The sequence below is a fragment of the Dendropsophus ebraccatus genome, chromosome 11, assembly GCF_027789765.1.
Source record: "Dendropsophus ebraccatus isolate aDenEbr1 chromosome 11, aDenEbr1.pat, whole genome shotgun sequence".
NCBI classification, from domain to species: domain Eukaryota; kingdom Metazoa; phylum Chordata; class Amphibia; order Anura; family Hylidae; genus Dendropsophus; species Dendropsophus ebraccatus.
This window is the reverse complement of record NC_091464.1, coordinates 42,484,645-42,496,375: the sequence shown is the minus strand read 5'-3', so window position 1 is coordinate 42,496,375 and position 11,731 is coordinate 42,484,645. Positions and strand designations below refer to the sequence as shown.

The 11,731-nt window shown below is 45.6% G+C and overlaps 1 protein-coding gene across 1 annotated transcript; it reads right to left on the bottom strand.

The window, feature by feature from the left end:
* Positions 1-2,172: 2,172 nt before the first annotated feature.
* Positions 2,173-4,174, bottom strand: LOC138767966 (uncharacterized). Its single transcript, XM_069945896.1, has 5 exons — positions 4,089-4,174; positions 3,955-4,002; positions 3,786-3,846; positions 3,201-3,280; positions 2,173-2,641 (listed from the first exon to the last, which is right to left on the bottom strand). The coding sequence occupies exons 1-5, from the start codon at positions 4,168-4,170 to the stop codon at positions 2,232-2,234; spliced, it is 681 nt and encodes a 226-aa protein (XP_069801997.1). The 5' UTR covers positions 4,171-4,174; the 3' UTR covers positions 2,173-2,231.
* Positions 4,175-11,731: the final 7,557 nt, after the last annotated feature.

Genomic DNA, 11,731 nt, shown 5'->3' with positions numbered 1-11,731 from the left:
GCGAGCCTCTGACAGGACGGGCGCAGGGACATAAAAGTACAAAAATACCGCCCTATGTACTATGTCTTACATTCGGGGTATGTCTTACTTTAGCCCAGCCCCCGAAAGTCCAACTATGTCTTACTTTCGGGGGTGTCTTACTATCGGGGAAACACGGTAGTTTATGCTGTACTTCAATAGGACAGTATAAACCTACTGACATAGTCTCTTTAATTCTCTGGTATCATGTGTTCATGGTATTTATAACCACCAATCCCAGTATATACATTCTAATAACTAGACATTAGGTCCCTGTTACATCAACAGATTGTCTGAAAGATTTTTTTAAGCCAAAGCCAGGAATGGATTTGAAAAGAGGAGAAATCTCAGTGTTTCCTTTATTAGATGTTCGCTGTGTATAATCCATTCCTGGCTTTGGCTCAAAAAAATCTGTCAGATAATCTGTTGGTGTAATTGGGCCCTGAGAGTGGCAGATTTGTGAGAAGCCTGCTAGCCAGATTGAGTTTACAAGTGGTTGGCGGTGTTATATTTAAAAAAGTAAGAGACCTTCAATAAACACCTTTAATAGCCCAGCAATGCTCCAGAAGTCCCCTACCCCTCTCTGACTACCATCTTTTTTATGTAGTTTAATTGTGCCTGCATGGGACTACTGCTATAGTGGCCTTAAAGGGATATTCCACTTAAACATAATTTTTCAGATGTTGCAGCCCATGATAACACTATCAATTCATTCATTTTTGTTATAATCTATTCAATCTCCTTCCCCCCATGCTGCTTTCTGCTGAAGACACAAAAATCTGTGTGAGATTTTTTTTCTCTGTCTCCCTCTCCCCTCCCCTTCTGAGAAAGCTGATGTAGCTTCAAAACAAGAAAAAATGATGAATTTATGTAGCAAAGAAAATCTTTATTAATTACATATACAAAAACCAAACATTAAAAGATGACAAAGTAATGTTCAATCACACAAGCTGCGGTTCCTGACCAAGATGACATAAATAGGCAGATTAAATACATAGAAAATAGATAAGATAGGCATCATACATGATTATGGAGTATAAAGTACTAAATCACACTTGCAGCCAGTTGAAATGGATTAAAGTTGACTCAACCGCTGCGCTGTGTCCTTGTGTGTACCACATTGAGCACGGAGAAAAGAAAGAAGACCAAAGAACTGTCTTAGGACTTGAGAAGCAAAATTGTGAGGAAGCATGAGCAATCTCAAGGCTACAAGTCCATCTCCAAAGACCTGAATGTTCCTGTGTCTACCGTGCGCAGTGTCATCAAGAAGTGTAAAGCCAATGGCACTGTGGCTAACCTCCCTAGATGTGGATGGAAAAGATTTCAACGAAAGATTGTGCGGATGGTGGCTAAAGAACCTCGACTAACATCCAAACAAGTTCTAGCTGCCCTGCAGTCCGAGGGTACAACAGTGTCAGCCCGTACTATACCTCGCCATCTGAATGAAAAGGGACTCTATGGTAGGATACCCAGGAAGACCCCAATTCTGACCCAGAGACATAAAAAAGCCAGGTTGGAGTTTGGAGTTTGAGGATTACACCGAGCCTTCCACATGAAAGCCTTACTAATAAAGTCTGCTTGACCAGTGTGACCAGTCTCCCAGTACTAACAGTATTACCAGTAAGATACAAGGGTGGGCCAGACAGGTGAAAGAGGTTTGTTTCATATGGTTGCTGCATATTTTGGGGATGCGGCCATACTTGAGCTCTCCCCACCTTATGTGGTGACCGCAGATTCTACAGTCCAGTTCCGGAGTTTTTCACCACCCGCCCTATAAGATGGCACCCCGCGTATAAGACGACCCCTGACTTTTGAGTAGATTTTCCTGGGTTAAAAAAAATAGTCTTCTGTGCAGAAAAATACAATATATTGCCCCAATTCCAATACAGCAGTAACAAATAGCAATAGAGAATTGGTAAGCCGGGATGTAGAGGAGCAGCCAGTGATGTGTGCCTTTCTATATCCTTCTTATCTAGACCCTGTTATGCCCTTCTGGTTGAGTGGTGAGAATGTCCTGAAAAAGAACGCCCCCTGCTGGTACCTGCCCCTACCTCCCTACGTGTTTCACCAGCTATACTGATGTTTCCTAATAACTGCAGAGTGTGATTGGAGAAGGAACGGCCATAAGTCATCAGAATTTCAATAGATGGTATTTATTATGGGTCAGAAATATGACTGGTGAGGGAGCTGAAGTCCATGACCAGCATGGAACCTTACCCACAGCATAAACAGGACGATCTCCTCATCTTTTGGGGATTTTTTTCTTCTATTTTAATTTTTTTCCCTCGTCTTCGTTCCAGCCAGAGGCCGACCTGTCTGCATTTCTCCTCACGCTCCTTTCTTATTTGGCTTCTGGTCAACGATTTTTTCCTCTGGAATTTGAAGAAGGAGCGGAGGCTTTTAAAACGTCTCTTCCTTTTAATTTCTTGCGTCTTTTCATAAAGTGTCATTGCTACCGGTGCATGTTTCTTCAGCTTTGGTTTACAATCAGCCACATGTCTGATGATGGTATTGACATGTACATGTACTGGCCAATGACTGATGGTTTCGGCCTCCTCCTCGGTGGTGGTTTGATCTCTGCCGTCCACTACCTCTTCTGGAATCACATTGACCTCTGGCACATCTGCAATGTAAAAGGGAAGACATCAGAATCATCCTGTGTTATGAGCCTCTACCTGCTGCTCTATAGACAGAATACAGGCCGCCATAGACAACAACCAGTATAACACTAACAGGGTAACTGAGGGGGATCTGGATCTAAATCTTAATGGGGTACTCCAGAAAAAGTTGTTTTCTTTCAAATCAACTGGTTTTAGAAAGTTATATAGATTTGTAATTTACTTCTTTTTAAAATCTCCAGTCATCCAGTACTTATCAGCTGCTGTATGCCCTGCAGGAAGTGGTGCATTTTTTTTCCAGTCTGACACAGTGCAAATCTCCACAGAAAAGCTCTCCTGCTCTGGACAGTTCCTGACAAGGACAAAGGTGGCCGCAGAGAGCACGGTGTCAGACTAGAAAGTATACACCACTTGCTTCAGGACATGCAGCAGATGATAAGTACTGGAAGACTGGAGATTTTTAACTAGAAGTAGAAAACAATTCTATATAACTTTCTGACATCAGTTGATTTGAAAGAAGATAAAAATGCCCCTATAAGACATTTATGATATAGTAAGTATTACCTTGGTTTTGTACAATGACCTCTCTTAACTCAGTCTCTTCTGCCTTCTGGTGACGCCTGCGTCGAATCCAATATATTGCGCTGTGAAACAAAGCAAAGTCCTTAGATAAACTTCTATAGATGACAATATTCATTTACCTGTTCATTTAGCAGCCATCCCCTTATCTGTATATAATGTGGCTGCAATAGTTACTGCGCCCTCTAGAGGTCTGATAGAAAGCTACATGTCAGCTCTGTTTCCTAGAAAATGAAGCAAGATAATAACACCGCCTCTATATTAAAGGGGGACTCTGGCGTGTTTTTTTTCTTCTTCTTTTAAATCAACTAACTGGTGTCAGAAATTTAGAGAGTTATAATTTACTTTTATTTGAAAATCAGCACCATTTTAGACTGGAAAGAATACAACACTTCCTGCAGGATATACAGCAGCTGATAAGTACCGAAAGACTGCACATTATTATACAGAAGTAAATTACAAATCTATTGAACATTTTGACACCAGTTGATCTGAAAAAAAAAAAAAAAATACAGGAGTCCCCCTTTAAGCTTAAGGCTTAGTCAGAGAATATAAGCAGCATAAACTTACCAGAAGATGAAGGTAACAACAGCAAGGACCACAGCGACAATCAGGCTGATAAGGCCTCCGCCTAGTAATAAACACAGACAGTTATTATTATTATTTGAGATATATATATATATATATATATATATATATATATATATATATATGTATGTATATGGAAGTGACTACTCACTGTTTTGTCCGCCGTCCTGTCCGCTGGCACTCACTAACCCTGAGGTCACTGTCCAGAAAGGAAAATACAGACATTAAATACAGAAATGTAATTTCCATGTAGAAAAGTAAATTTCCCCAGTATGAAGCCATTACCTGATGTCTCAGTCACCTCTTCTATCCCAAAGCCCGAAGCTAATAGCATAAATAGCACAAGTCCACTCTGTGCCTCCATCATCTACAAGTGCAGAATCAGGAGTGAGGCCAGTGCAGCCCGGACACATAGAACACTGCCCATCCGTAGTGATGTCATCACTCATCAGAGCTGTACTGTGAGGCTGTGTCAGCGATGATGTCACAGTCACATAGGGGGACTGGCTCAGTTGCCCCTAACAACCAATCAGATTTCGGGAATCTGATTGGTTGCTAGGGGCAACTGAGCCCGTTTCACTTTACACCATGTTTGATAAATCTCCCCCATTGTGTGAAGGATGAGCAGTGTGTGTAGGGAGGAGATGGTTTTACAGCTACACAGCAGGAGGATGGATTGTCCTTCATCTCATAGTAATAAACGTTCCAGAATATTACTAACAGTTCAACATAACAAACAATCTGTGGTTGTATATACTGAGGGATGCCATACAGAACAGTATACAAATCACTTTTATATCAGCTGGTGTCAGAAAGTGCCAATCCTCTAGTCTTCCAGTACTTATCAGCTGCTGTATGTCCTGCGGGAAGTGGTGTATTCTCTCTAGTCTGACACAGTGCTCTCTGCTGCATGCCAGGAACTGTCCAAAGCAGTAGCAAATACCCAAAGAACTATCACATAAGAAAAGGGACAGATGTATGCTATAACACACTATAAGCACACCACTATTCAGTCAAATAGAATAATATAGTCTTTATTACCAGTATCAACACAAAACAAAACACCACCCTACACAAACCCTACATTAAAAACATTTAAAAACACATACAATACTGTGGGGATCCACTCAAAATAAATGGGATCCCTAAGACACCACCCAGCTCAATAAAGTTATAGCCACGCTCTACCAGTAAATGATTGCTGTCAAATACAGCCAAACCAAAATATAAATAACAAAGTGCAAAGTGCAACAGTGCAAAGATGTCAAATGTAATACAGATATGCATATAAGACTAAAGTGCACACAGGGAAACAAGTCACCAGGTAGAGCGTGGTTTTGCTGAGTGGGTCCAAGAAACACCCTACGCGTTACGTCCGTGACCGGAACTTCGTCAGGGGTAAATATCTGTTGTGCAGGGTTGTTTATATATCCAAAATAATAAACGTCATTATATAAACCTGTGGAATAGTTTGTCAAACTTACAAATAGAGGGGAGGGAATCATCCGGAGCTCCGCACACATCCAAGATGGCGCCCGCAGCGTTCTTAATTCATTACTGCGCCTGCGCCAGAGCTGAAGTTACAACCCAGTTTTTACATAGAGCCGCAGTGCGCATGAATGTGCTGTAATGCCAAAAACCAAAATGGCCGCTAAGGTTACTTGTATCCTATGCGCATGCGCAACCTCCGTCACTGGGGGCGTACACAAATACTAATCACCGAAGTGATTGCCGTACTCTCACTGTTATTCAGGCTACTGTACTTTACCATGCATAATTTATCAGCTGTGTATGTTATTAAGGTTAAGTGCTGCAAGTCGTTTAACAAGGTGACAGGAACAGCAGATCTAAAATACCTGCTAAATATATAATAGAAAAAAACTTATTTTAAAGTGGAGCAATGCTACAACACTGCTCATACACATGAAATAAAGCCACTATACAATCCATAAGTTGTGAAAATATATATATATGTATAAATAAAAAATAAAAAATAAATAAAAAATAATAATAATAAATAATAAAGAATAAATAAATAAAAAATAAAGAATAATAAATGAGGAAATGCTCTACACAGGGTTTTACAAATAGAATTATCAGTGTTATAACACTTTCTTCCCTGCGCAGGGGACATTCAGCACTCATGCTCCACTTACATGGCGGGGATCCTTTATCCCCCCTCTTACATGTCACTTCACACGAGATCCCTCTTTTTTTTTTTTTTTTTTTCCCTAGCATTTCACACATGGTTTGTTTGTTTGTATGTCTTACACTTTAATCATTTTTTATCCACTAGGTAACATGAGTATCTGATGCAGGGCCGGACTGGGACTTAAAATCAGCCCTGGCAATCAAACCCCAGCAGCCCACATACCATATCCTTCCCTATATATCATGGATAGCCGTGTAAAATACGAGCTGTAGCAAATTCTGCTTCATTTATCCATGTCCCCACTACTCCCTTAAACATGTGAACCCCACCATCAGCACCTAAAAATAATGCTATAACATGATCTGCTGTGGATTTGATGTGGCATATATATGCACTCATTCAACTGATTAAATCAGAAGCATCAAATCCGCATTGGATTAGGTATGAACGTTCCCTTAAAGGAAACCTGTGGGGTCTATTCCAGGTACACAGCTGTAGATCCCAGCGTACAGATCAGGGACTGGATCTTTAGTCCAGTGTAAACCTCTATAATCGTTCTTTTCATTACCAGCTGAAGTGTCACAGAGGTGGAGCCACAGCAGCACCTTCTGCCCCGCCCCTTCCTGCTCTGACTGATGGACGTGTAGGGTGCTGCTGCTACTGCCGCTGCTGTTGTGAAACTTTAGTTGGAAATGAAAAGGACAATTATATAAGTTTACACTGGACTAAAGGTCCTGTCTGTGATATCTCGCTCACATCTGTCTGCTGAGATCTACAGCTCTAGACCTGGTACGGACCTCACAGATTCCCTTTATAGGAGAAAAACATGGCCACCTTCTTCCAGAAATAGCGCCACACTCTTCTTCAGTTTGTGTGAGGTATTGCAGCTCAGTTCCATTGAAGTGAATGGAGCCAAGTTGTAATAACCATACACTGAGGACAGGATGGTGCTGTTTTTGGACAAAAGTTACTATATTTTTTAAATCCCTTTTATCCTGACTATGTTTGCACACCATATAATGGCGGTCAAAGCTACATAATAAGCTGCTAGTTAGCCATTTCCTACTGGATATCTATCTATCCATCTATCTATCAGTAGGGCCACATGAAAAATTGAAGGATATATAATGGTAACATAGGTAAGAATTTTATGTGCATGATAACAGTGTCATAGTTAATAACACCAGTAAGCAAATATCACCATAGTGTACCCGTTACTGCCATACTGTTATTAAGCAAACCCACCAATACTGCCAATACTACCAGTATATAAGTAACAAATAATATCACCACACCATGAGCACTGCCATTATCACCACATAATGACTAATACCGCTACACTGTGACTGAATACAATCCACTATATACAACACTAATATTACCAATAATACGAGTAATACCATCACACCATGCCCACTACTCTCACCATACAGTGACTGGATAATACCACTATACCATCACACCATGCCCACTACCCTCAGCATACGGTGACTGGATAATACCACTATACCACCACACCATGCCCACTACCCTCACCATACAGTGACTGGATAATACCACTATACCACCACACCATGCCCACTACCCTCACCATACAGTGACTGGATAATACCACTATACCATCACACCATACCAACACTAATATTACCAATAATACGAGTAATACCATCACACCATGCCCACTACTCTCACCATACAGTGACTGGATAATACCACTATACCATCACACCATGCCCACTACCCTCAGCATACGGTGACTGGATAATACCCTCACCATACCATCACACCATGCCCACTGCCCGCAGCATACAGTGACTGGATAATACCACTATACTGGCACCAAATAACAGCCACTATATAAAGACCAATATTCTCCCAGAACAGTGACAATAGAACACAGATGTCACACTCCGACCCTCCAGCTGTTACAGAACTACAAATCCCATCATGCCTGGACAGCTAAAGCATGGTGGGAATTGTAGTTTTGCAACACCTGGAGGGCCGGAGTTTGACACCCCTGATACTGAGGTAGATCCCAGCTGTATAAAGGTTCTGCAGACCTGATAAGTGATTATAGTGCAATTACATCCTGTCACTCACAGTAGGCGTCTTCTCTGCATGACCAAACGTCCACTTTTCCTTTTCTTCTCCATCTGGCTCCGGCCATCATGAAGGCTTCTCTGGCCAGGACTCCTCTCCACGGGATCTGCCAGACAGACATTTTAGGCTTCATGCTCCAGCAACATCCTCATCTATACATCCCCCCCCCCATATAGAATAGCCCCCCTGCTGTACATCCCCCCCATATAGAATAGCCCCCCTGCTGTACATCCCCCCATATAGAATAGACCCCCTGCTGTACATCCCCCTATATAGAATAGCCCCCCTGCTGTACATCCCCCCATATAGAATAGCCCCCCTGCATCCCCCTCCTATATAGAATAGCCCCCTGCATCCCCCTCCATATAGAATAGCCCCCTGCATCCCCCTCCATATAGAATAGCCCCCTGCATCCCTCCATATAGAATAGCCCCCTGCATCCCCCTCCCATATAGAATAGTCCCCTGCATCCCCCTCCCATATAGAATAGCCCCCTGCATCCCCCTCCCATATAGAATAGCCCCCTGCATCCCCTCCTGTATAGAATAGCCCCCCTGCATCCCCCTCCCATACAGAATAGCCCCCCTGCATCCCCCTCCCATATAGAATAGCCCCCCCTGCATCCCCCTCCAATATAGAATAGCCCCCCTGCATCCCCCTCCCATATAGAATAGCCCCCCTGCACCCCCCTCCTATATAGAATAGCCCCCCTGCATCCCCCTCCCATACAGAATAGCCCCCCTGCACCCCCCTCCTATACAGAATAGCCCCCTGCATCCCCCTCCCATATAGAATAGCCCCCCTGCACCCCCCTCCTATATAGAATAGCCCCCCTGCATCCCCCTCCCATACAGAATAGCCCCCCTGCACCCCCCTCCTGTATAGAATAGCCCCCCTGCATCCCCCTCCCATATGGAATAGCCCCCTGCATCCCCCTCCCATATAGAATAGCCCCCCTGCATCCCCCTCCCATACAGAATAGCCCCCCTGCACCCCCCTCCTGTATAGAATAGCCCCCCTGCATCCCCCTCCCATATGGAATAGCCCCCTGCATCCCCCTCCCATATAGAATAGCCCCCCTGCATCCCCCTCCCATAAAGAATAGCCCCCTGCATCCCCCTCCTGTATAGAATAGCCCCCCTGCATCCCCCTCCCATATAGAATAGCCCCCCTGCATCCCCCTCCCATATAGAATAGCCCCCCTGCATCCCCCTCCCATACAGAATAGCCCCCCTGCACCCCCCTCCTATACAGAATAGCCCCCTGCATCCCCCTCCCATATAGAATAGCCCCCCTGCATCCCCCTCCCATATAGAATAGCCCCCTGCATCCCCTCCTGTATAGAATAGCCCCCCTGCACCCCCCTCCTATATAGAATAGCCCCCCTGTATCCCCCTCCTGTATAGAATAGCCCCCTGCATACCCCTCCAATACAGAATAGCCCCCCTGCATCCCCCTCCCATATAGAATAGCCCCCTGCATCCCCCTCCCATATAGAATGGCCCCCCTGCACCCCCCTCCCATATGGAATAGCCCCCTGCACCCCCTCCTGTATAGAATAGCCCCCATGCATCCCCCCCATATAGAATAGCCCCCTGCATCCCCCCATATAGAATAGCCCCCCTGCATCCCCCCCATATAGAATAGCCCCCTGCATCCCCCTCCCATATAGAATGGCCCCCCTGCACCCCCCTCCCATATAGAATAGCCCCCTGCACCCCCTCCTGTATAGAATAGCCCCCCTGCATCCCCCTCCCATATAGAATAGCCCCCCTGCACCCCCTCCTGTATAGAATAGCCCCCTGCATCCCCCTCCCATATAGAATAGCCCTCCTGCATCCCCCTCCCATATAGAATAGCCCCCTGCACCCCCTCCTGTATAGAATAGCCCCCTGCACCCCCTCCTCTATAGAATAGCCCCCTGCATCCCCCTCCTCTATAGAATAGCCCCCTGCATCCCCTCCCATATAGAATAGCCCCCCCTGCACCCCCTCCTGTATAGAATAGCCCCCTGCATCCCCCTCCCATATAGAATAGCCCCCTGCACCCCCTCCTCTATAGAATAGCCCCCTGCATCCCCCTCCATATAGAATAGCCCCCTGCACCCCCTCCTCTATAGAATAGCCCCCCTGCATCCCCTCCCATATAGAATAGCCCCCTGTACCCCCTCCTCTATAGAATAGCCCCCTGCACCCCCTCCTCTATAGAATAGCCCCCTGCATCCCCCTCCCATACAGAATAGCCCCCTGCATCCCCCTCCATATAGAATAGCCCCCCTGCATCCCCCTCCTGTATAGAATAGCCCCCTGCATCCCCCTCCCATATAGAATAGCCCCCTGCATCCTCCTCCCATATAGAATAGCCCCCTGCACCCCCTCCTGTATAGAATAGACCCCCTGCATCCTCCTCCAATATGGAATAGCCCCCCCTGCACCCCCCTCCTATATAGAATAGCCCCCCTGCATGGCCACATGTGAAGGGGTTAAAACAAAAAACAAAAAACATTCTCACCTCACCTCGCTCCCAGCAGCTTCTTCCTCGGCTGCATCTTCGGTCCACGGCGGCGGCGGCTCGTCCTCTCTCTCCTCCAGGTCCTCAGCGGCGCGTCAGGGAAGTGACGTCACCGCTGGGGGCCTGGTGGAGGTGGCTGCAGACGTGCCTGCGCGCGGCACGTCTGCGGCCCTCGGCACTTGGGGGGATAACAGGGCAGAGACACGCCACCGCAGCCCCCTCCCGCCACCACAGCCCGCTCACCTCACCTCACCCCGGCTGGCCCGCTCCTGACGTGCTCCGCCAATCAACGAGGGGCCGCATCGGCCCCACGTTGATTGGATTGGAGCGGAGGAGCATGTCAGGAGCGGGCCGCAGCGGTGATAAGACAGCCGGGCGGCCCACGGACTGGTAATCTGGCCAGCCCAGCGGGCATTTGCCCGCCTTGCCAGATTACCAGTCCGGGCCTGATCTGATGCCCCCGTGGACGTGTGGGAAACCTTCCCTTAGCTGATGCCCATAATTCTGAAGAATTGTTGTATTATCTCTCAAGACTGCCCCTCCTTTTCTTCTTCCCCTTGACGGATTTCCTCATGGATCTTCTTTTGGCCAACTTAGGACTGCCGCCATTTCGGCACCTCTGTGATAGGTGCCAGCAAGTGGGCCGAACGGTTTATGATCTTTTTGGAACTGATTATGAACTCTGTAGAACATGCATGTGTTTTTTCAACAAAACTCGATCGTTAAGATCCGCTATGGAACCCCGCTCGTATTGGAGGTCTGTTCATATAAATGGACATTTCAACATTTTGTGATAAGTGTCTATTTATTATGGTAAAGTAGATACTTGATCCCCTGAAATACCTTATAGAGTCCCTTCCTGGTGAAAGTCCTGTTTACTTAATTGTATACTATAGTATTTTGATAAGTGTTTCTTTTATAAGGCATGATGTACACGGTTGTTGATTATTTCATAATGGTGTGCTACTGGGGTGGGAGGGAGTCTCTGTGAGCCCGCCACATCCAATAGGAATGATCCATGATACATATGGAAAATAAAATGGCGCCATATATAATTAAGATCCTCCTGTACGCGGCTGTTTATATCTGAAATAGCTATTGCTATGACTAAAGAACTTTATAGTGCGCACGTGAATTTGCTGTTTTTTTTGGGGGGGTTAAGCGC

Coding starts and splice junctions, on each gene's coding strand:
- LOC138767966 (XM_069945896.1), bottom strand. CDS start 4,170: ATGATGGAGGCACAGAGTGGACTTGTGCTATTTATGCTATTAGCTTCG. Junction 4,003..4,088: donor AGAGGTGACTGAGACATCAG/GTAATGGCTTCA, acceptor CTTTCTGGACAG/TGACCTCAGGGTTAGTGAGT. Junction 2,642..3,200: donor GGTCATTGTACAAAACCAAG/GTAATACTTACT, acceptor TTTACATTGCAG/ATGTGCCAGAGGTCAATGTG.